The sequence below is a fragment of the Agrilus planipennis genome, unplaced genomic scaffold, assembly GCF_000699045.2.
Source record: "Agrilus planipennis isolate EAB-ADULT unplaced genomic scaffold, Apla_2.0 scaffold79, whole genome shotgun sequence".
NCBI classification, from domain to species: Eukaryota; Metazoa; Arthropoda; class Insecta; order Coleoptera; family Buprestidae; genus Agrilus; species Agrilus planipennis.
Window position 1 is genome coordinate 547,772 of NW_020442428.1, and position 26,723 is coordinate 574,494.

General features: G+C 35.4%; 1 protein-coding gene across 4 annotated transcripts in view; it reads right to left on the minus strand.

Annotated features, from left to right (window-relative positions):
• Positions 1–851: 851 nt before the first annotated feature.
• LOC108734624 (bone morphogenetic protein receptor type-1B) overlaps positions 852–26,723 on the minus strand; it is a 292,996-nt gene continuing 267,124 nt past the window's right edge. For 3 of the 4 annotated variants that reach the window (XM_018466252.2, XM_018466254.2, XM_018466255.2), the window contains exons 2-6: positions 5,696–5,874; positions 1,932–2,517; positions 1,484–1,808; positions 1,186–1,393; positions 852–1,099 (exon numbers count right to left, since the gene is read on the minus strand). In XM_018466252.2, coding sequence (XP_018321754.1) covers positions 914–1,099; positions 1,186–1,393; positions 1,484–1,808; positions 1,932–2,517; positions 5,696–5,874 — 1,484 coding nt within the window. In that variant the 3' untranslated portion in view covers positions 852–913. Of the gene's footprint in view, positions 1,100–1,185; positions 1,394–1,483; positions 1,809–1,931; positions 2,518–5,695; positions 5,875–7,744; positions 7,981–26,723 lie in introns of those variants that run through there. The other variant, XM_018466256.2, reaches the window with a different exon arrangement.

Consider the following 26,723-nt stretch of genomic DNA (forward strand, 5'->3'; position numbering starts at 1 on the left):
AGAGGACTCTATAAAATAATTAAATTTTACTCTGGCAAAAATTGTTCGAATAATTATTCCCCACATTTTTCTTAATTATTAATCAATACGAAACAATATGGTCGAGTATATTGCACTGAAATGAATAGGTTCCACAATGTCTGAATATTAAAGATAAATCCAGAAAATTTTTTGATTTGTAAACATAAAGGCAATCAAGGTTCTGAAATAGTGAATAATAGCAACAATTCGAAAACGGAATTTAATAACATTAGAATTTTGCTTTGAGCACCCTTTTCGGTACGTATTACCTGCACTTTTTTTGGATTAGAAAAATAAAAAATTAGTCTCACCGTATGTTTTGAATACTATTGTCAGTTATTTCTGTCTTCGTTTCGTCTATTTGTAGAATTCAAAGTTGTTCTATTAATTGTATAAATGCCTAACTAAAACTTACACTACTCTATGTACAAGAGGTCTCTTTACATACTAATATGTACAATTTATATGTTGACTTGGCCATGCTGGGTACTCAGCTGAGTATTATCATCAGAAAGTAAAAGTTGCACTCGAAAAAATATGAAATATCACAAAATAAAATGAGTTTTAAATATCAAAAACGGTCTTCCGCGCATACCTATTTATAACAAATTTGAGAATTTATTGCTTCAAATCAAAATGAATATCTTGTTAATTAAATTTCATTCGCAATTTGTTTAAGTAAATAAAATGTAACAGAAATACACAATAATAAAACAGTGAGGTAGTTTTTTGTATTTTTCGAAAAATTAATTTAATAAAAAAAAATAATCAGCTGTATTGCTTTTGCAAAAAAAATTGTGTTCTATTTACATATTTTTTTTTTGGTACCCAGCAGTGTCATCTTTAATAATCATTTTTACATAAGTGACTTCAACAAAATAAAACTTAGGCACTAAACAATTTTTATGCTCGTGTCTAAATTAAGTTTTCCCAGCGATTTCTTTACTCGCAGGGCAGTTAACCGTACAGAAGGGTTAGCATGCCAACATTCCTGCATTATTTTGGACATGGCTTGCAGGACATCCTCCGTATCCCATCGAAGAGGTACCTGAGGTCTGATTTTCTTAACAGATACCACCTGCAACAAAAAGAAAAACAAATAAATTATTTTTCTATCTTCCTCTCTCTTAGTTTGCTTGAAATGTGAAAAGGTTTAACATTTACCTGAAGCATATCTTCAAAGCTGGGATCGCTTGGAACGCAATCATGGTAAGGAAGAGCGTACTCGTCCGCGCTGGTGATTTTATCACCTGTAATACACCTTCGTGCCATTTCCCACAAAACAAGACCAAGAGAATACATATCAGCCATCTTATGCGCTTCGAAGCTGTTAATATTTATAGAATTATCGAGCACTTCTGGAGCCATGTACCTGTAACAGACCATAACAGTGTGAATGACTTGTACAATGATACAAATTTTTTGTACTGTTTTCTTTTATCAAAAAAGTGATAATAATTACCTCTTGGTACCACTCCTCTCGTTGGGAGGGACGTCAATTTCATTGGTGTCACTCAAATATTTAACGGCGAGTCCGAAATCTGCGATCGCGCATTCGCCGTTGCGTTTCACGAGAACGTTTTTACTCTTGATGTCTCGATGAGCAATCGCCGGTTTTCCTTTCGTACCAAAAATTTCGGTATGGAGATGTGACAAACCAGCAGCAATCGACGATGCCATTACTAGCAGCGAAGATGGATCGAGGACATGGTCCTGGAGGTAGTCGTAAAGCGATCCGTTCTCGTGATACTGCGTGATTAGAAGCATCTGTGTCCAAGAGCCGGTTCCTAAAAAAAGAAGTCTCGTATGAAAAAACCATCCTAAAAAAACCCTGTTGGGCCTACAGTTATCGCGAATGAAGCAGCTTCAAAATACAAAGGTAAAATGCCAAGAAAAAAATAGAAATGTACCTTTAATGTCAGCGGCAATGAACCCAAGGATGTTATCATGCCTCATTAGTACGGTTTGATAGATTTCGGTTTCTCGAAACCAGGACTGTTCCTCTGTGGTAAAGAACACCTTGACGGCAACTTTCTCGCCCCACCATCGACCCAACCAAACCTCGCCGTACCGGCCTTTTCCTATAGAGTGCACCATCTGTATTTGTTTCGCGATGGTTCTCTGTACAAGAAGGGGAAGTCCCGATCCGGAGCCACTTGACTGTTCGATAAACTGCGCAAGCGTGCTGTTCGGTAACATGTCAATGTTATTGTACTTCTCGGGGTACCGCTTGCCACCATAATGTTTTCTCTGTTCCTCTTTTCGACGATAACGAACAAAAACGAACGCGATTATTAATAGGAATATTGCTATACACACTGTCACTGACGCTAGACAAACAATATACGGGAGACTGTCAGACTGTTTAAGGATCGACGGTACTTCTGTTGTAGTCCTTTCTTCGTATTGAGGCGTCAGATTTTTGTTGCAGTGGTCATAATCGTTGCAGCAAGCTATCGATTTGCTTTGAAGGTGTGGTACCAGGTAACCTTTGCACTGAAGAAAAAAATATTAATTACTTCATAAAATTAAATGAAATGATGCAAAAATCTTATACAAATTTGTTAGTTTCCTGGGTTTTAACTGCTTTATATGTTTGAGTATTAAATAAAATGGAAGCGGTACTGACAGATCAGTACTGTATGAAAATAAATAAAAGTAAAACTAAAATACTGGTATGCAAGGGAAGAAAAAGTGTGGAAAGAGCGAATATAAAAATAGTAGACGAAAAATTAGAAGAAGTGGCTGATTTTAGCTATCTAGGAAGTCAGATATGTCAGGATGGAAGGAGTAGAAGGGATATAAAGCAGAGGACAGCGAAGGGACGAGTCGCCTTTAATAAAAAGAAGTCACTTCCATGCTCGCGAACGGTTAATTTAGAAATTTGAAAAAGATTGTTAAAGGTGTATGTTTGGAGCACGGCGTTGTACGGGTGCGAAACATGGACAGTGGGCGCAGCGGTAAAAAAAGGTTAGAAGCGTTCGAAATGTGGTGTTATAGGCGAATGATGAGGATAACGTGGGTAGAAAAGGTTAGAAATGAAGAGGTATTGGAAAGAATAGGATAACAGAGGACTCTATGGAAGTCCATAAAGCATAGGCGAGATAGGTTGGTAGGACACCTTTTCAGGCATGAAGGTCTAGTCAGAGACATATTAGAGGCAGAAACAGGAGTTAAGAGGGGTAGAGGTAGACCTAGATTAGATTGCTGTTCGCAAATAGTTAAGGATGTGGGCTGTTCTAGTTTTAGGGAAACGCGAAGTTTAGCTCTCGGTAGGAAAGAGTGGAGGTACGTGTTCAACCAGTCTTAGGACCGACGACCTTATGATGATGTTTGAGTGAAGGTACTTTCAACGTTTGATTTTCTATTACTATATAAATTTACTCCTTTTAGCAATTAAATTATGCAATACATTAAATTGATATATTTCAAAGCAATTTATTTAAAACGTATTAAGAGAAGAGTTGTCTGTATGTATGTATGTATGTATGTATTAATGGCAATTAAAATGAAAATTAAAGTTATGCTTTAACGCTACGATATATATAAATATGTAATATCAAATGCATAATTCTTAATTTTTTATACTGCGACTAAGGCATATACCTAATTAATTTGTTTTTTTTTTTCTGGGTGATACTGTTGAATTAAAACAGCATGTTCAGATAGATGCGCCGTTAAAGAGAATTAATTAATACGAATTTTAATTCATAATAAAGAAGGTGAGAGCTACATAAACTCTAAACATGACAGAACCATTACAGTATAGCCAGAAGTATATTATAAATCTGTTATGAAAAGAAACGAGCTCGCTTGTAATTTACAATTTCCTGAAGGATAGTTTTATGATTAAGAATAATATTATAAAATAGCCACTGGTATTCCATAAAACCGTTATAAGCAGATGTACCTATAAAAGAACTGGTCCCGTTTAGGTTACTCAAGTTTACCAAAAATCATCATCATCGTGATATGGTCTTCAAACAGAAGACTGGTTTAACGAGCACCTCCACTTTTTCCTATCTTGAACCAACTTTCGCAATTTCTCAAAAACTAGAGCAACTTAAATCTCCAACTATACAGTTGCAAACAGTAATTTAATCTACGTCTACATCTATCCCTCTTAACACCTCTTTCTGTTTCTAACATGTCTATAACTAGACTTTCATGCCTGAGAAGATGTCGTGCTAATTAGATATGTACCGGATAGCGATTTTGTCGGATGCCGGATAACCGTGAACCCGGCATTACCTGTGACTAGGGTTGCCATCCGTTTAGTTTAGAGGGCATCCGTTGAGCGTCCGGGGGGGGCTTCATTTGTACTCCGGGTTTAAAAATTTAAAGTCTTAGGCCGCCCGCGAAGATATTTAAAATGTGGCTTTAAGGTGATACAAATGAGTATAGTTTTGGGTTATTTTACGTTTTAAAAAGTTAATAATAATGTAACTTACATTACAGTAAGTCTAAACTTTAAAAATGTTCAGTTTTGTTGCTTAAGATTTAAGAAGACTAAATTTAGTTCATATTCTGTTAAGAGATATTTTGTTATATAGGTAAATGGCTGCTAATAAAAATTTAAAGAAACTAATTATTATTCAGTTAAAAGAGTTACCTCAAAAATTGTAAGACTGAATACTGGAATGGTCTCAGTACTTTTAAGATTTTCGTTTAAAAATTTAATTTATTTTTTTAGGTTTCATATTTTTATAAGGTTTTGTTTTCATAACAAAGTATATTAATAATTTGTGTTTTATTTTAAGAATAAAAAATAAAACAATTTGTAACAAACTGTAATAAGATTCTGTTTTGTTAGGTACATTTAAAATGATGATAAAAATGACTAAATCTAATTTTAAGGTCTGAGAATAAATAAAAAGGTGATTTATGACATTTTCAACTGTTTTTTATTACACTGATTATGTTTAAAGAAACCTATTGACATGTCCGGGTCCTGGACTCTAAAATCCGAGGTTTTCACGCGTCTTTTCCTGATTTCCAAATTTTAGAGATGGCAACCCTACCTGTGACAGATACACGGCAATATCACTACGGTTAATGGTTCATGTCTTCGTTCTGGGACTATCCATTACATACCACCCTCACCAAAGTCCCAAACCATAAGTCCCGTTTAAAAAGTCGATTAAATCCTAAATCAATGAAACTTTAATTTTTGGTTATCGGATTTTCAATGATAGGATTGAGTTGAAATCGTTGAAATGAGCCTATTATGTTTATAAAACTACATGAACTATATCAAAATAACAAATAATTTAGTACAGTAATTAATAAATAATACAAATTAGTATAAAAGACCTATCCCCTATTCTCTTATGGAATTATCCGGCACTCTGCCAGGTACTAGGCGTCATTATCCGGCAAGTCCGGCTGGGTACCGTATCCAAACCGGGTACCTAGCTCATTTCTAGTGCTAATCTATTGCCAATTTCTTTCTGACAGCTATAACACCCTCTGTTCTCCTACCCTCTCTGACCTTTCCCAAGCACGGTATTTTTTTATCATATAACACCACGCATCAAACATTCCTTTTCCGAATCCTAATTTCTAAATTGCGAACTCAAAAGCGATTTATTTTTATTTCATTAATAACGACGCACTAGTTGGAAAAATTAATTACCTAATTTCTTTTTTTGAAGAAATAGAAGACGAAACTTACTTGCAATAAGCCCCGTTCGTCTGCAGGAAAACATCCGTACGTCACTTCCGGTTCGTATGTGTTTGTATCCGGATCCCAGACCTCGACCGTGGCAGCAAAACATTGCCCACCCTGTTTTATTTCACACGTACCCGTTGGCTCTTCGTTTGGACAATGGCCCTCACAGTAACATCTTCGCACTGGAAAAAAGATAAAAATATAAGGAAAAAATCGCATTGTTTTCCCGGACAAAATGTTATATGATTTATGATACATTGACCAAAGGATTATAGCGATTAGACTAAAAAAATACGTGTAATTATACAACACGTTACTGAAGTGAAACTTCTTCAAAACACACAAACATACCGGGATAGGGGTTAAGGAAATGGTTTAATGGTATTATTTGTACACTATGCTTGGCAAGGGTGCAATGCTGATAGTAAATATACTATAGAATGACTTTATAAACAACAATCAGAGCTTTTTTGTCATTAGACAATACAAATCGGCCGGTACCGCTGCAACCGCTATGTCCCTGCATTTTAAGTCTGTAATATCTTCGAAAATATTCATTTAAATTACATGCTGTAAAGGGCCATATTGATCTATATTAAATGCACAAAGTATTTAAAAGTACTTAATTGAATAAGGATTAATACCGTATTGCTTAAAATCACTTCGTAAATAAGCCATTATTTCTCGTAAAAAGTAAAGGATAAAAAATGGTTATTGTGGGTTATCCCGAAGAGATACACATATAGGTACCATCGCGGACTTTTTTGTAGACCTTTTTAAGATGTACAATACTGTAGTATATTATTTTGATCTATCTCGTAGGGTTCAGCCAGCGTTTGCAATGTAAGCGCAAAAAATGTGTTTATTTACGACATCACATTATAAACCTCTAAAATTATCAGTGTTTCCCTAAATTATGCATGTATTCTACATATAAACCTTCCTCTTGAATTACTCTACCTATTAAAAAAAACGCATTAAAATCCGTTGGGTAGCTTTAAAGATCTAAGCATACATGGGGACAGACAGCGAGGGAAATGCGTTGCGTGATTTCGTTACACAGCAACTCGCATGAAACGAACTTACCCTGCCGTGTGTAAAGAAGTTTCACTTCAAAAATAATAAAAACTTCTATTACTATTATAGTCGATCACATACATATGCAATAATGTGGTTTTATGGTGTAGCACTTTTTTATGGTAAATACGTTTTCTATCGTTAAGCAACTTTAATATCTTATGTATTAATAATAACCATCAGTAACAAATTTGAATGTAATAATTATTTACTAATGTTATTTGGAAAATATGATACGGTAATTATTTACCACCAATTGACATAATCGTTTAATTTATGGTAATAACGCAAGTACCTATATTAAAAGGGAGAAGCTGTTTTTCGCATTCCTAGTACGTCGTCAATCAATATAGCAAAAAGCAATGGGCCACGTTTGAAACTTGCGGAACGCCTTAATTTGCAGCGTAGTTCCGCAATGTAATGTGATTTTATTATTTATTACTGATCATTATAAACCGTTTAAATCGACTACACGTGAATGACGGAATACAATATTCAAATAAATTTGTACCCTTGCCATCTGCAGTGCTTTTATTACAAGACAAATCGTACGTTTTCTAAAAATTAAGTCTAGAAAATTATTTTGAATACAATGGACTAAAGAAATTATACGTTTTCGAGAGTGGTATATATGCTTAATTTTGTAATTAAATGCGTTTTTCTTTGTATTTCATAAACATAAACAAAACCAAAGTTTATGTAGGAAAGTTTTGTTGGTGCTACTTGTAATACCTATTTTAAGTAAGACGTGAAGATAAAGAAAGGGGTCAAGAGGGTACATGATATATACATTGAACAGTATAATTGGTGTATATTATCTCCGATTATATTTATTTGTATCAAAAACGTGTTAATGATGTGAAAAGTATTAAGTTAAGCCAGATAAGTTACCGCCAATGCATCGAGTGATGGCTAGATGTCAATATAATGAAAATAAAATGTAAAAAAAAAAGATTACTTTTAAAGAGTACAAACCTAAACAAACCATAATCCATTATGTCACATGATAAGTTTAAAAGGATGGCTCACTTTTATTTGAAATTTATTCCAAATTATCATCAACTGTAAAAGCACCTTAACACGTGAACCTTATATGTCAGTCAGTCAGTGGCCCAACTAACAAAAGAACATAATTAACAATTTATGATTTATTCAAAACCATTTCTGGAACGACAGGTATAAGATCTACGTTTTCCATGTAAATATTAATTTCTCAATAGCCTTGAGTCGAATTACCAAGAAATAGAATTATACAATACGTACATGCAATACAGTCCGTTCACTTATAGAAAGGTACACTATGACGGATCGATGTGCGTGGATTGATTGACGACGGGCGTCAATGTTAGAAATTATTTACGGCACTAGAAGGCTTTTATCAGAAACATTTGACGGTAAATGATGGACCATATTCCGGTGACCCATCCCGTTTGTGAGCATAGCACACGCTGTACCTTTCTCTAAGTGAACTAACTATAGTACAGTAATACCTACACGTTAGATTTATGCCACAAGTGTATAAAGACACAAATAAATATATATTTGCATGCATATCATACATACGGCTGAAAACCGCATGGGTTACGTAACAGCTAGAAAAAAACAAGTCATAAACCATTCACAATCTTCAACTCTTTTTACAATAGTTTGTCTACATATAGAAATAATAATTAGGAAGAAATAGCTCAATTTTTTGTATTTCAAGTCTAATTATTTTCACAGCTTAGTATTTGGGCAATGTTATGTACAAATTTTACTCATATTTTCTTCCAATTAAAACTGTCAAAACAATTGTAATACAAATATTTTTTAGAACTGTCTTTTTCTGTTTAGTAGGTCCTGAAGATGGGGGTGGTGCGTTAAGAGCGACAAATATAATCATTGCAGTATTTCTCTGCGTTAATTCTATTTCGAAATACGCTATGTAGTTATGTCTAATACCACCCAGGAGGCTTTCCAGCTGTTTTTTCGCTAGACAACTGGAGGATAGCCTAGCGATAAAATGGATAAAATCACCATCTTTCAGCGATAAATAGGAGACAAATTATAGCCTTTTCGACAACGGTCTCAGTTTCGGCCGAAACCGAAACCAAAACTTCCTTATAAGGATCATGTTTTGAGAGAAAAATAAAGAAAACGTTATTATAATCAGTCAGTTTTATTTTTTTATTTTTAAATCACACAGCTCTGCAGTCTTTGACATTTTCACTTATTGATAATCAAATCAAAATCAACATAACAAAACCCCTCATTTAAGGAAATAGTTTAATTGCGCCTTAAAAATACTTAAAATAGGTGAGATGTTTATTTGAGTAAGTATAGACTAGAGTCATTTTTCTTTTGAAGATTATTCATGCTTTTTTTCTATATAATATTAAACATAAAATTACTTTTGTTATTGTTACCTAATATCACAATAGGTATAGGAACTTAATATTTAAGTAATAAACAAAACAAAATAAATCACTTTTATCTTAATTAAGAACAAATTAACTTCTTATAAACTTAATTCGTCATGTTGAACGCGCCGAACATGACCGAGCAGAGCGCGAGAACTCCCGAACACAGTTTCGATTTCGGTCGTAGTTTCGGCAGGTTTGCCGCCGAAACAGAAACTAAACCGAAACTCGTTTTTTTGCCGAAACTCGACCGAAACCGAAACCGAAACAGAACTTTCGGTCGGACACTACAAATTACAAGTCTTTCAGTACTTCTCTATGCGCATGCTATTTCAAAATACGCCTAGTATTGTATGTTTAATGCCACCTAGGGGACTTTAAAGTTGTTTTTCGATGGACATCTAAAGGATAGACTAGCGACAAAATGGGTAAAAATACCATCTTGCAAAGACAAATAGGAGACAAATTTGTAACCCTTACAGTATTTCTCTATGTCATGATACGCTATAAGTAGAGCCAACCTGATATCAGTCTATTTCTTCTATTTTCCAGTAACATGCTGGGGAGACAAATTTTTGAATTTAGTGACAAATTATAGTGATTAAATTAGCGTGGTAAATCATATGCTATGCCACTAAAGCACTAAAATGTTTCCAGTAACGTTTTGTTGCGTCTCCTACAATATTTATGTATTTCATCGGTTCATAAATTCCCCAAATATTTCCAATTTCCGTCAATTGTTGTCTGGGCACTTAAATTCGTATGACCGTTGACCGAAGTGTCCCTGTAGACAACGTAATTATTTTGGCAAGTCAATCCGATAAAATCAAACGAACTTAAGTATCGAAAATGCAGACTACCTTACAAGACAACAATAATAGTATCTAATAATAACAACAGCCGCAAATACGCGAAATAATAATTATAAAAAACAGACAGGTAACAGCTGCTTTCGTCGCAACACCAGACAGTTTGTGTGCATTCTCGTGAATATCATTAGCATATTTATTCTAAGAATCTCGTGGAGTCGTAGACTCGAATGTCCCGTCTATTTTCAAATTGGCAATTGAAAACGGAGCAAGTAGACTTCTTAAATTGGGACCTCTAGTCACTCATTCTATTAGCGCAATTACCACAATTTCTATAAAATGATAGATAAGGAATTTAGGAACGGCGATATTGACAATGTCCGTAATAAACAATAATAAGTAAAATGATTATCGAACTGTAACATCTGTAAAGATTATAGCGAAAGGATAGACATAAGGGGGCAAAAGATGATGGGGTACGAAGTCTTAAAATTATTTACGAGCTCAGTCTCTGTCTCTGCTACATAAATTGACAATTTATATCAAAATACAGAAAACTCTTTAAAACACAATTTACTAAAATTATTTTATTTTAAAGGACAAGTAGATATTAGACAGGGATGCACACTGTCACCGTTACTTTTTAATTTATATATCGAAGTCGCGATCAATATCATTAAAGACAGTACAACTGTAGAGATAGATATACAGATTAATATGCTTAAATTTGCAGATGATATAAGAGTATTAGCAACCAGCAAGGAGTTAGAGATAGCTTTAAATAAAATGGAAGTGGTATTGATAAAACAGTCTTGTATGAAAATAAATGCAAGTCAAACACAAATACTAGTATGCAAGGGAAGAAAAAGAAAAAGTGCGAATTTAAAGATAGGAGACGAAAGATTAGAAGAAGTGACTGACTGTAGGTATCTAGGAAGTCAGATAAGTCAGGACGGAAGGAGTAGTAGGGATATAAAGCAGAGGATAGCGCAGGGTTGAATGGCCTTCAATAAAAGTCACTCATATGTTCGAGAACGGTTAATTTAGAAATTCGGAAGAAGATTGATAAAGGTGTATGTTTGGAGTCAATAAGAAATAGGCGAGATAGGTTGGTAGGACACCTTCTCAGTTTTATCTTCTCGGTTGCTCTAGTTTAAGGGAAATGAGAAGATTACGTCGGGATAGGCGATAGATTGGAGGTGCGTGTCCAACAAGTCTTACGACTGATGATGATGTCGGTATCTGTTGAGAATTGAAAGAAAACTGGTTTTGTATTCATTAGAAAAACCGACCAGACGACTGGAAAATCAGCCTGGTGTCAACCCAATCGATAGACGGGGTGTTATTTCGAGATCACGTGTTCTCATGTGTAATAGCAACTAATATGAGTAGATGTAGTGTTATTAACGCAACAATTGTTCAGTTCGTGACTGTATTGCTCCGAGAAATCACTTTCGACATTCTTTCGTGCGGTTCAACAGAGATAGACAAGACACGCAGGCAGGCAGTTTCCAGTTCACGGGCACTAATAATTCTTCTTGTCACGCTTTGTAATCGATATCATATCATTTCATTACGCCTACAAGTGTCCGTTTAGTAAAAAAAATAAGGTTATTAATTGCAATATCTGTCTCTATATACCAAGCTACAGTAATAGGCACGATTTTTCAACACCACCCGGAATATGGGTGAATTTTAGGGTCACATAATAGTGGGGGAGGGATGGTAAGTCCACTAGGAATAAAGGGGTGAAAGTTCCCAACTTTTTTTAACAATTCAGAAGAATTAGTTATTATTCGGGAACGTTCTCGAACCTTATAGAAATTTCTAATATATTCTCAAAAAATTTGTGATATTCTGCAGTGTTATGGATAAACGTCGGAACTCAATTAACACCTTTACTAACTATCTATATGAAGTCCTTTGGGATGATAGCTTTTTAACCCTCATCATTAAAACCAATCTCGAAAAAAGGCATAGAAGGGTCACTGAATCTTTCGAAGACAGCAGGCCGATTGAAAGTAAACGGAATGGATTTGCTTATTTATTACGTTGTTTGGGATGAAAACCCTAAATAACATTCTTTTGTTCGAATGGTCAGGTTATTTATTATTAAATATTAAAATAAAATAATCGCCCGTATATAAGAAACACACCGCTCCCACCTGCGTTATTCGAACATAAAATTTGTCATATTCCAGATGATTCGGGAATCTCCTGTCCATCTCTTCAAAAGGACACGCGATAATCAGCGTAGAACAGTTCAGATGACAACTGTATGAAAATCAGCAAAGGGAAAATCGTCACTGCTTACTATATTTTCCACCACCGTTAGTAAACGTTTCACCTAAATGCTCAGTATATTGATATGTCAATATTAGTTAGTTTCCTCTGTTTTCTTAACGTAAAGAACCAAAAACTAACACAACACAATAAACTATAAACTACTTCATCAAAGCACAGATTCTTGACGTTTATCAGTAATTCCCTTATTATTTTATCATTATTTGCACCACTCATGGACGCATGTCATTTAACCGATACGTAACAATGTAAACAAAACACAGTGAGTATGTCAAAAACGTTAAAAAAATTCGTGACGATTTTCTTTTATTATTAGAAAATGACGATGCTATTTAGTGTTATAAATATACACATTTCAGCGGACATACCGTGCGAGTCTTCGAGAGGAATTTTAATGTTCCTTACCAGTCGCAATTCGTGAAATAATCCGCGAGTTTTCGACAGCAATAGTGCAAATTCAACACCCAACAATTATAAAGATTTAAGAATAATACGATGAAAAACAATATCGATTTAGTGTAGCGGTGACTCGATTTTTTTTTACGCTTTTTCTCATTTTAAACGTGATTACTTCATTACTTTCTCAAGAAAGTTTAGTTCCTGACCGAAAGGTGGTGAAAAATAACAAATGCAGCAGGGAGAGGGGCGGAAATAAACATGCGTTCTGGGACATTTTTTACTTTTCCTATCTATTGTTATAGAACTCAAGGGATTTGAGTTGTGGGGCTATAAACATCTAGTAGAACTCAAAGTGTCTTGGGTTTGAAATTATGAATTTTATGTTACATAAAAAATAACGTGCAGCAGGGGAGGAAATAATTATGTGTTCTCAGACATTTTTTAATTTTCCTACCTATTGTTATAGAACGCAAGGGATGGATTTGAGTTACGACGTGGGAGGTTATAAACTTCTAGTAGAGCTCAAGGTGCGCCTTGGGTTTGAAATTATGAATTTCATGTCATATTATTCTTCGTTTACTTTCTGTAGTGATGTGACCTTCAGTTTGACCGGCGCAAAGTAGAAAAGAACAGCACTAGGCCAGAAAAGGAAGGAGACAACTCTCGGCCAAACTCTTAACCGGTGAGGAGCGTATAATCCGTACAGTACTGCACGGAAAAATTGATCATTTTATCCACTACAATTGCATTGCTCAAATGTGCTGTTATTGGTACCATTTACTACTGAAAATATCAACGAGATGTTTATTTATATTTGGAGACACATTAAAGGCTTCAACGCTTGTTTTCAACTCGCACTACTATTCAAGATTGAACAAAACTTTTGGCAGGTACTGTATGAAAAAGTATGTTTAATGAATAAGAGTCGAGAGTATAACGAGCTTTTTTCTCCCTACCTACGATTTTGCCAGCGCGCATCCAATACATTGGAAGGGAACATCGCTAGAGAAAGTAAATGAAGTATAACAGCTCAATTAATCAGTTATCTCATATTTTAATATAAGGACCGCCACAACGAAGACGTGAACCATAAAACGTAGTGGATTTGGTGATTTCCGGCACAACTAATACGGGGTACACGGTTACCCCGGTTATACATCTTTAATGAAAAGAGAAGTGTGTAATTTCCAGTTGACAAAATATAATAATAATGCTTATGTCTTTATTTATATCATCAGGACCAAGTTATTAAAACATTGACACCTTTCTTTTGAAATTCCTTTCGTCCGTGCCTGGTAACGATTGTCCCATCATGTCTCACAACCACCATCTCTGGTATGTTGCTTATTTGATACTGGACTTTCAAGATTTCTATTAGCTCATCTCCAAAAGGTATTGCCAACCACGGTCCGTGTTTAGTTTTAAAATACTCTTTCATATCTTCTGCTTTTTCGTCTATCGAGATGAAAATTATTTCAAGTTTAAAATCTCTTGTGGCCGCTTCTTGATACAACTTGATCAGGTCAGGTAAGAGCTTAGTTTGACACAATGTACTCTGGGCACTAGTGAAATAATACATTATTATGTTTTTGTTCGCCAACGCCGCTTCGGCATCAACCGAGTTCAGATCCTGTTTTAGCAATTTCTTTCCTTTCAATAGATCCATTCGAAATGGGGTTAAAACGTTGTGTAAGTAAAAGTACATTCCGCGATAAAATTAAACGTATTAAAAGAGGCAAAATTCATCATCATCTGTCAATTTTCTGACGTAACTGACAAATGTACGATGTAAAGGTGCGTTTAGACTGCGCGAACAAAAATGCAGCGCTCAAACTTGTTTCTTGACATGCTCACCGTATGTAAATACTGAAAATTTGCTTATGTTTTTAACTGCGCGTTGCTTAGCTGAAAAAAGATATTTGACACAATCACCTCTAACGCGATCATAGTAAAACAACTTCGATACTACCTGATAGAAATGATATGCGATGAAATGGTGTCAAAGCGGCATTTCTTCAAACGATATATCGCGAAAGAGATCGATTTATCAGTGGAAAATCAACACACGTCAGTGCGAAGCACTTGACTTCCTTACAAGACTGGTAATTAAGGTCGATTCAACGATAAGACATCGGTGCAAACTGAATTAATTGTTAAAAAAACACCGTTAACTGGGGCGAAACGTATTATACGGATTGAGATAGCGTCAGCATAATGAAGGAATCCATAAATTACCTGTATACATATGTACACATGTCTACAGGGTGGAATAAATCATGACATGCTTCATTTGGAAGCGCGAGAATTTTTATTACGCCTGTAATACTCTGCAAATATCGCGCAACAGATTGAGGAAGTGACAGACTATACTATGGGTGAAGTTGGATAGAAACTAAACTGCTAGACCGCGTTCACACAAGTATGAGTAAGGAAATTGTCGCTCAAGCTGAAGGACAATCCAACAACTACCGCGAATTCTCGCGTGAACACAGCATTAAGAGAGGCAAGTGAAAAGTTTAGAAATTCGTACAAACAGTTTCAACCGTCTTTCCCTATAAATAATAAATTAATATAATTCCAATAAATGCAATTTAAAGCCTTTGAAAAGTGCTGCGCACTTGGTTCAAAAGATTTCAAGAGCACTTAGAGAGTTTTCAGAGAAACAGGTGGTATTTTCGGATAAACGTGATTGAAAAAATACATAATTCCACACGCTCATTACATTATGCTTCACAGCAAGAACAAACACCGACATCATCATCATAACGTCGTCAGTTCGGTATACACTTTTCTTTACCTGCACAACCTTAAATTTTTGGCGTTCTATTCACAAAAGTTTTGTGTTTTTCAGCAACAATAAACATTTAATTTTCTTAATTAAAAATTTACACAAACCAAGTTATGTATACTATTTCTAATACCATATATATTACAAGTTTTTTAGAATGTTAGAAAAAATGTACGTTTTACTAAAAACAGGAAACATCGAAAGTACAATCCAAAATTAGCTCGCCGTGATGCAACCGGAAACACAGCTTCGTCGCAATATTCTCGTTGGCATTTTAAATAAATTACCGGCTAAACACAAGTTTAAAATACTTGCACATGCTATTTGCGTAAACATATACCTACTCACTCAAAATACTACGTCCTTATCATTCTTGTTCGAGAACAAGTGCCAAAAAATCGTCATTGTTATGTATACCTGTGTTCAAAATAAGTCGCAAAAATTTGCTAAAAAAATACATTTATTGTACCTACGTATAAACAAATAAATATGTGTGCTACAGAGACAATATTTACAGAGAACAGCAGTCACTTCTTCTTATCAAGATGTCACTGCTGTGTGACGAAATGGTTCATCAAAGCTTTTGTAACTTCAACTTGTGTGTTAATTAGGAGTTACAATATTTAAAAGATTTATCGATTCACTCATTATTCCGTTTAAAAACCCTCAAGTTTTTCAACATGTGTGTGCTTTACAAATGTTCGAGAGTAACAATCTGCGAACAAATGTCGAACTTCCGGCGTCTGTTATGGGCTTTCGAATTCCGATTTCTAATCTTTCCCACAAGAACAAACAACGGAAAAGAGATTAAAAGTACAATCGTCTATTATATCAGTCCTGGGTCCAGAATCATGATATTTGGCTCAGCCATTCGTTTATGGTTCGATCTACAGCTTTTGTTCTTGGTTTTGGTCTTGAAAGATATGCCCTTTTTACGGTTAAATGCAAACTAACCTAACTTCTTTCTATACATATCGATACGTAGAACATGACTAGATCACTGATCAGGTTAGGTTAGATTACGTAGAACATGACTGTAGATGACTGGTTAAGTTAGGTTACGTAGAACATGACTTTAGATCATTGGTCAGGTTAGGTTAGATTACGTAGAAGATGACTGTAGATCACTGGTTAGGTTAGGTTACGTAGAATATAACTGTCGATCACTGGTTAGATTAGGTTACGTAGAACATGACTGTAGATTCCTGATTAGGTTAGATTACGTAGAACATGACTGTAGATTCCTGATTAGGTTAGATTACGTAGAACATGACTGTAGATCGCTGGTTAGGTTAGGTTACGTAGAACATGACTGTAGATCGTTGGTTAGGTTAGGTTAGATTACGTAGAATATAACTGTAGGTCACTGGTCAGGTTAGGTTAGATTACGTAGAAGATGACTGTAGATCACTGGCTAGGTTAGGTTACGTAGAATATAACTGTAGATCACTGGTTAGGTTAGGTTACGTAGAACATGACTGTAGATCACTGGTTAGGTTAGGTTACGTAGAATATATTTAACTGTAGATCACTGGTCAGGTTAGGTAAGATTACGTAGAAGATGACTGTAGATCACTGATTAGGTTAGGTTACGCAGAATGTGACTGTAGATCACTAGTTAGGTTAAGGTAACGTAGAACATGACTGTAGATCGCTGGTTAGGTTAGGTTACGTAGAAGATGACTGTAGATCACAGGTTATGATACTTTTAACTTTTTCAAAAATTTCCGTTTGCAATTAAACACTTGCGTATTTAGAATTTTTAACAAATGCACAAGGAAAATAACAAAAAATTTAGCAGAATGAATTGCCCAATCTTGCGTTGCAACAATTAAGAGCGCTCAAAACGACTAAATGAAGATGAATACAGATGCCAAATTAGCGCTACGAATTGTCATTCGCACGGCTCGTAAATCTTACAGCCGTCTCTTCCTTTCAGGGGTTGTTGCTCTCGCGAAAATAGCCCGAAATAGTGACGAAAAGGCGACGCCGTCGTCGCGACGGCTATCATACGGCACGCGTGCGCGTAAAATGACAAATATTGATGTCAGTTTATCGTGACAACGGAGTTGTTCGTTAATCACTTTTTTACAGTGGGCGTGGTCCACGGAAACAAAAATGTTAGGACACTTTTGACTGACACTGTACACGAAATGGTGCTCAACGTGTAATAGGTTTTCGACAAGAAAAGAAAAATATGGATAATAATTAACAGGCACGAGGAAAAGGCCTACGACATAGTATATCACGCGTGACAGTCTGAAATAATGGCACCAGACATTAATAATGGACGCTATTTATAGGAAAATCCGCGATAATTACAAAAACCGTGAAACATATTTTATTTAAGGATGTGTAAGATCGTCAAAACTGTCTTACCTTTCATTAATACTTAATTTTGTTTATACTGATATAATTTTCTATAATTATAAATTATTTATTAACCACAAGCCTGCACTTTAACTTAATCATATACTTTAATATTTTTATTTGATTCCTTAGAATCATAAGGATACAGAAACTAAAACCAACACGAAAGAGGTGACGTTTTCGGGTTTACTTGTGCTACAATTTAGGCCAAATTTCATGATTCTAAACCAGCAGGAAATATCCTATACATTTTGATTCCGAAGGTCAATATATTCGGCACAAACGGCCTGATTGCGTTGACTCACAACTTTGATTTTTTTCACGTCTTTAAGGGACTGCAGACTTGACTATTTGATAATACAGTGTAACTCTTTAAAACGTCGAAATGGCTTGACTTTGGTTGGTTTACATTGTTTTCTATACGATATTACACTTTGTATAGCGTCACGCTCACTCTATTTAACGACAACAATGCGGCATTATAAATCATTAAGCAGTACTTTCTAATTTGCCGAAATAGATAAGAACTGCAGCTGTGTACGTTGTTGAAGAAGACGATCCTGTCCCTCCACCAAGCATCAAACAAGCACTTGATGCAGCGAAACTATTAAAAAAATACTTTTTACATAATCAAATTGATCCAGCAGTATCTCAAGATATGAGTAAGATACGTAACAAAATACAATTAAAATATTGGAGCAGCAAAAAACATCAGACGAAGATAACAGGCTATACGCAATGTATGAATAATAATGTTCGGGTGCAAAATGTGTACTATATTGGCAAATGCATATTATCATAGAATAGTAAAATAATATCTTTTATTTCTCTCCATTTAACGACCACTCTTTATAACGCCGAAAAATGTTCAGTCCCTTAAGTGTCGTTATATAGAGTTTACACTGTAATTTCAATTCAGTAGGTACCTCTACTCGTCCCTGAGAAAAAGACCCTTGACTAATAAACAGACAAACATCGAAGCGATCTTATAAAGGTTCCTTTTTCCTATTGATGCACGGAACCCTAAAAGACACGCTACTAAGAGGTACCTATCATTACCAAAAGTACGAAAATAACATACTGCTTATACACCATCCATCTATGTTCAATGCATACATATGGCATACCTATGTACATACCCTCAAATATTCGAACATTTATTAGAATAACTTGGAAAATCTATTTTTGCCATAGACGCAAAACTCCGCTCGTTGATGCGACGCGACGAGCGGCACGGCGGTGCTGTACGCGTCGTGTCTACAACAACAAAACCAAAAAGGACACAAATATGCCTGTGGTCGAATGGCAAACCTTTGGGCCAGACCATACCAGACCAGTTGACAAGTGACAGCGGGCGATGCCGATTACATTTTATGCACCTGTAACAGGCCGTCCCTGTCCTGGTCCTGTTGTCGCATGTTTTATTTATAACCTGCTGGCCACTGATCCCGACTGCATCAATAAATATTGTTAACGTTTTAAACATTCATTCACAAAAAAGACACATATTTGCAATATATAGAATTTCTATTTCCTAAAATCATGAACATCGTAAGGTCGTCAGTTCTAAGACACGCACCTCTACTCCTTCCTATCCTGAGCTAAACTTCCCATTACCCTAACATGTCTGAGAACGTGTCCTACCAACCTATTTTACCTATTTTTTATTAACTTCTATAAAGTCCTTTGTTCTTCTATTCTTTTTAATACATTTTTATTTTTAACCTTCTCTATCTTCGGTATCCTCATCATTCGCTGATAACACTGCATTTCGAACGCTTCTAACATTTTCTTTTCCGCCGCGCACACTGTCCATGTTTCGCACCCATACAGCGCCGCGCTCTAAACATATACCTTTAACAATCTTTTTCGAATTTTTAAAATAACTGTTCGCTAGCATAGAAGTGACTTATTTTTATTGAATGCGACTCGACCCTGCGCTATCCTCTGCTTTATATCCCTACCAGTTCCGTCCTGACTACCTAGAAACCTAAAATCAGCCACTTTTTTCCTATCTTTATATTCGCTGTTTCCCGGCTTTTTCTTCATTTGCATACCGGTATTTTTGTTTTCCATTTATTTATTTTCATACAATAGTGTTTTGTCAATACCGCAAAATATCTGAAAATAAATTAACAGTACCAAAGAAGAAAATTCGTCTGTAAATTTGAATCGTTTTAGACTTGATAATTAGGTTATCGTAAAAGCATAAATGATTTCGTAATACATATGGACATTTATCATATTCGATCGACCCTGGTGTGTAGCCCACGTCCATCCTGTTAGTTTTAGCCGCCTACAACAATTATAAATCGTATCGCTTACAGAAATATAGTGACAACAAGGTCGACATCAGGCATTAAAATTTCGGTTATCAGCTGTACGGTACTTTTAAAAATGACCAAGAGATAATTAGTACATGGCAATTATAATATGTATCAAGAAATTAACAGTGGACAATGAAAAATGCAACTAATAACGAATATAGATATGTATGTCAACAGGTATACATGCATCAAACCACTAATAAAATAAAGAATATTATTACGTTTATGAGCAGTATTTTTTTTAATTTGAAAAGGTCAAAATTGAAAAGAAAGATTCCACAATAAAATTATTCTTACAATCATTTGATCAAACACAAAAAAACAATTACTTATTTTTGGTATTACAAATGACATTTTCTAATGAATAACTTCGAAATTATCAATATAAACTTGCTTAAATTCCAATTTTTTAATTTGTAGCAATTAAAAAAAATAGTCAAAAAGTTTGGTACCACCGAAGAAACATTCAGTAATTTTTGTTGTCTAAAACCTCTTCTTGATAATACAACAAGTACTTTTTGGCAACATACCAAATACGGAATGGCCATAAAGGCTTTCTTTTGAAGTTCATAAACTTTTATTACAAGAAAATCAGATAGCTTTTTCTCTAAACTAAAATTATGAAAAAACTATAGGTATTATTCCAATTATTTAAAGTCGCATTTTAATGTTTACTGCACATTTTTATAATAAAACAACTAGAGATGAAGTGAATAGTGATTTTACAGAGTGCCGGATAACCGTGAAACCGGCCTTAGGTGTGCCGTCTCTAATCCTAAAAAAAACCTGGATCCGCCGAGTACTGGATCCAAACTGGGTATCCAGCCCGTCTCAAAAAAAAACTCGAGTTGCAACAATACAATAACTGAAGATGAATTTATTGATTAACGAAGAAATACAAGTGATTCAGCAACAAGTGTTTCAATTTTAGGAGCAATTTCAGTACATAATAATACCCTCACCAACAAAGTTTAAACTAATTATTATCAGAGCAAATTCAAATTTTGGTGTTAACGAATCAAATGAGAACACTTGGAAGACGTTTAGATTTTTATTAGAAGCCACTATTATTGATTAATATAGAATTTAACAATAAGTTTCACCGCAAATGAAATTTCGACCGGACTACCTTAGAGTTGGACAAAAGTATTCGGTAAATCGATATACCGCCACACCAATTTGCATGGTGGAGTGTTTTAGTGTCCATTACGATTACGACTCACTCGCTCGTTCGAAAGAGAAAGCTTCCGATTAATTAATAATAACGCGACGGGCATTTAAAAGGTCGACCCGATTTGTCCGTTCATTTACGTCTGGTAAACGCAGCAGGAGTTTTTTCGTCGGACCGCAGGACAAGAAGTCTACAATATATACAACGCGTACTGCGATAGTGGGCGTTTTATCGCGGACACAGATCAATAAGGACACGGTCGGCGAATTAACGCACGCGGCTACCTCTCTTGGTTGGTGTAACATAACCAGCGTTATATTTATACCTACTAGTAATAAACAACTAATAGAAAGAAATCAACATCACTTACTTGCCTATACATGGACATTTTTCTAGTAACAATACGAAAGAGATTGTCTTAAAACAAAGTGGCTTATTAAAGGTCGATTCACACATCTGGCGACGTGTCTTTTCCGTGCTACACGAATTCAGTAACGGACGACGTAATTTTATTGGTATTAAATTGCATTGCATGCGTGTAAGATGCATTCTCATAACGATTGTAAGTATGTACAATAATAAATAATAAAAATATTGTGGCCAATAAGTCACAGGCGCTACTATTAGAATAACCCTGCAGTTATTCGCACATTTACTTCCGTGCTGCGTCCGTCCTGGGTCGTGGACCATCCGATCGCTCGAAAAGCGACCTGATAGCGTCATGGCAGGGGCATGAAAAGTAAACGGTTGAAACAGTTGGGCTGCATGTTTGATGGACTACAAAAGGGCACGGCAGTAGGACGGTATGAAAACGGCACTGTGTGAGAATTGTGTGAATGCGACTTTATATTGCTAAACGAACGGGCACAGAAAACAATTAATCGAATGGGCGTGACACTGAAAGACAGTGTTCGAAATGAAACCACGAGGAAGGACAGGCAATTTATTCGAACTTTCATAATAGTAAACGAACCCTAAATAAAAAAAAATACAACGTGTAATTATACTACACGCTACTGAAGTGAAACTTCTTCACATACACAAACATACCGGGATAGGGGTTAAGGAATTGGTTTAATGGTATCATTTGTACACTATGCTTCGCACGAGTGCAATGCTGATAGTAAATATATTATAGAATGTCTTTATATACAACAATCACAGCTTTTTTGTCATTAGACAATACAAAACGGCCGGTACCGCAACAACCGCATGTCCCTGCATTTTAAGTCTGTAATATCTTCGAAAATATTCATTTAAATTACATGCTGTAAAGGGCCATATTGACCTATATTCAATGCACAATGTATTTAAAAGTACTTATAAACCTTCCACTTGAATCACTCTATCTATTGGGTAATTTTAAAGACCTAAGCATACATAGGGACAGACAGGGGGGGAATTGCGTTGCATGATTTCGTTACATAGTAACTCGCATGAAACGAACTTACCCTCCCGTGCGTAAAGAACTTTCACTTCAAAAACTGTAACTTAAAACGGATTGTCACACTTGGATCGTCATTTTGTTCTCATCAGCACAACAAGTCGAATTTACATACTTTGTAGCTTTATAACAGAAATACCATTTTCCGTTGTTTTGAAATATCGTGTCGTGTCGGTACCTATAGCTAGAACATATTCCCTAGTTGAATGGTTGAAACTGAGTTCTTAAGAACAAGAACCAGTTCCCTAACGTAAAGCTTCTCGCCTACCAACGTTAAATCCGTCTCGCCAGAACGATCACGATCGAAACGAACAACAATAAAATAATGGTCGAAAAAGGGTCCACGATGACCATGACGTCGGCTATGGCATGGGCTGTGTATGGGCTCGTAACGAAGGAGATCGCGTTGCCAGGCGTATTATAATAAGACCTCAGACGCCACGAAGAAGATCGTCGTGATTTCCCCCGATTAACAATGAGTTTCTACATTTGAAGCACAGACTTTACTGCGACTCTAAAACATAAATTAGACATATGGCGCTTAAGGTAGGGTTGCCATCTCTAAAATTTGGAAATCAGGACAAGACGCGTGAAAACCACGGATTTTAGAGTCCAGAACCCGGACATGCCAACAGGTTTTTTTAAACATAGTCAGTGTAATAAAAAACAGTTGAAAATGTCATAAATCACCTTTTTATTTATTCTCAGACCTTAAAATTAGTTTTAGTCATTTTTATCATCATTTTAAATGTACCTAACAAAACAGAATCTTATTACAGTTTGTTACAAATTGTTTTAATAATCAGTTAGATTTTTTTTTGTTCTTAAAATAAAACACAAATTATTAATATACTTTGTTATGAAAACAAAACCTTATAAAAATATGAAACCTAAAAAAATAAATTAAATTTTTAAACGAAAATCTTAAAAGTACTGAGACCATTCCAGTATTCAGTCTTACAATTTTTGAGGTAACTCTTTTAACTGAATAATAATTAGTTTCTTTAAATTTTTATTAGCAGCCATTTACCTATATAACAAAATATCTCTTAACAGAATATGAACTAAATTTAGTCTTCTTAAATCTTAAGCAACAAAACTGAACATTTTTAAAGTTTAGACTTACTGTAATGTAAGTTACATTATTAATAACTTTTTAAAACGTAAAATAACCCAAAACTATACTCATTTGTATCACCTTAAAGCCACATTTTAAATGTCTTCGCGGGCGGCCTAGGACTTTAATTTTTTAATCCCGGAGTACAAATGAAGCCCCTCCCGGACGCTCCACGGATGCCCTCTAAACTAGGACAAATCCGGGGAAACCCGGACGGATGGCAACCCTAGCTTAAGGACATATTTAGCGTCATGTTTAAAGATTTGAAGCATCCGCCAATTGTATATGTGCTATTCACGGAGAATTTCTCGAATTCATCTGCAAATGTTATAGACTCAAAACCAAACGTATTTTCAAAGAAAATTTTAATTCTTTTGGCATAAATCCATTAATTCTTTACGTATTATTTTAATCGTCTGGGCCTTCACTGATGCGAGACAGGTTCTTAATGTACATTTTAGCATTCTAATACAATCTATCAGTCGATATGAGTTCCTGTCAAGCTTTCACTACATACATAAATGATCGATAAAAATCGGTGGAGTTTAGCATGGCCAAAAATATCTTAAGGAACCCACTGACCACCTTTTGTTAGCGCGGTGGCGCGCACCTCACGCCCGCCGCCGTGTAAATTAAAAGCCTGTCAGTTTCCGATCAACTAAACGATTATTATTCGGGCGCGATGGCGACGGCCAGGCGACCGCTGCGGGCTTATATTCGGCGGGTGCAATCGTTTTGGTAACCTATCCACAGATTTTCAACTGATGTTATAAACGGAGGCGACATGATAGTCCAGGGAATGACTTTTTAAAATGCTCAGGATTTATCATTTATTGTTCACTTTCTTTCGAGGCTTGAAACGTTCGTCAACAAAACAATCCGAAAGTAGCGTCTGCCTGTGTCATATCCATATGGAAATCAAATTAAAGATTTAGGAAGAGTGCTCTGGGAAACCTTTCGCACATTTCATGCAGCACGCATCAAACATCAAACATTCAATATGTTCACCGAATCAAGTTCCGCATGGCTAAATTCTACGAGAACGTATTGAGTAAAACCATCGACTAAGGGTGCGTTTATGTTTGAGAGCTGCGAGGATTCATAAACCACAGCCACAACCGCAAGAACTCTTGGTCTGCGACAACGTCAAGAGATATATCAGTTGTTTCTAAAATAAGTAGCAAGATTTTGAGGGTGTTTACTAGCTGCAATAGGGAATCGCATGATGAGTTAAAATACAAAAGAATTTGTAAGAAAACCTGACGCAGTTGGAATCCGAAGCCGACCCTGGCCGTGAATTGACAACGTATAGAGCAATTGCTATAACAACTAACCAACATCGATGGAAAATGTGAATAGTGACGGTTGTAGAACGAGGAATAAAGTAAATATCAACAGCTTTCTACCACGCCACTACACATAATAAATAATATTTAGACGCCCATTGCGATAACAATTAATTAAATAACTACTTTGTAGACCCCGACATGTTATATTAAGAACACAAAATACAAAAGAAATACTCGTACAACACGGATGTTGCAGTTAGTAGAATGCCGCCTTGTAATGTATTTCCTTGCGTGATCCCACCAGGGCCGGACTGTACTTTCAAATACGTTTTCCTCGAAAACGGTAGACTTTCAGACCACTAAACATTGACTTAATTTTCTTGTTTTATACTGCTCTATCACCTCCTGCAATCTCGCCACTTATTTTAGAAACACCCTGTAGATATACGGACCGATAAAGGAAAATAGGTGTTTGTCATTTTGCAACAGATGCTTCGCGATGCCCTAGGGAATTAATAACGTAGTTGCAAATGAATGAGCGGTTCGCTTGATCTTCCTTATGCCACTGAACACGCAACTGATAATTTTCCGAATCGAACGAAAGGTTGTATAATGAGTAATCCTTGGAGCAAAAAATCGACCACGCACAAACTTAAGTGCATACACATACGCAATTACTATGCACATTTATAAATGAACAGGGTTTCAGAAGTACACCTGCCACGATCGTGGTACCCTTCATATGTAATTTGAAATCATTTTTAATAATTAGTCAAAAATGTTTAAGCAGTTTTTAAATAGACAACACGTACCTATTTCAGAGCGTTATTTTCTACAAGAATCATTCATTAAAATTTAAATTAGAAAATGTCTACAGAAAGTACGTAGATAGAAATCGTTTATAACGACAGTGAATATGTTCATTAAGCGAAATTTGATCGTTATAACCGTATGCTATTATATCCAACACAAATATCGAATTATAGGGAAAAAACTGTTATCACAAAAATAACCCTACGAGTATCATAATGAAATGTAACTCATAATCAGCCGCAAGTAAGAAGTTAAATTTCAGTGAAATTGGCATAATACACATTAGCGTTGTAACCGATATCCGCATCCGCAATTGCGGAAGATCTACATGAATGTTAATATCCTCGGTCATATCAGCAATTGTTTGAAACCCTTATCCGCGTCCTCACATTCTAAAGGCGATATTTACTAGATATTTGTTATGCTACAATGTTACAACAGCAAACACCAAGTTAATATTAAGTCGGAAGGACTCATATACATTAACAAACCCAACCAATTTTAAAATGTCTCAGATATTTAAAACTGGACCGAATTTTCAATACGCATGAAAGAAAGGATTAAGAATCCTACTAAATAAATATTTTTTAGAAAAAAACTAAATATCCGTAGTATCCACATCTATATAATAATCTGCATCCGCAAATCTAGATTTCAATGATCCGCAAGCTTAACCTTATATAAATTGGCACATCCGTTACAACCCTAATAAAAACCGTTACTC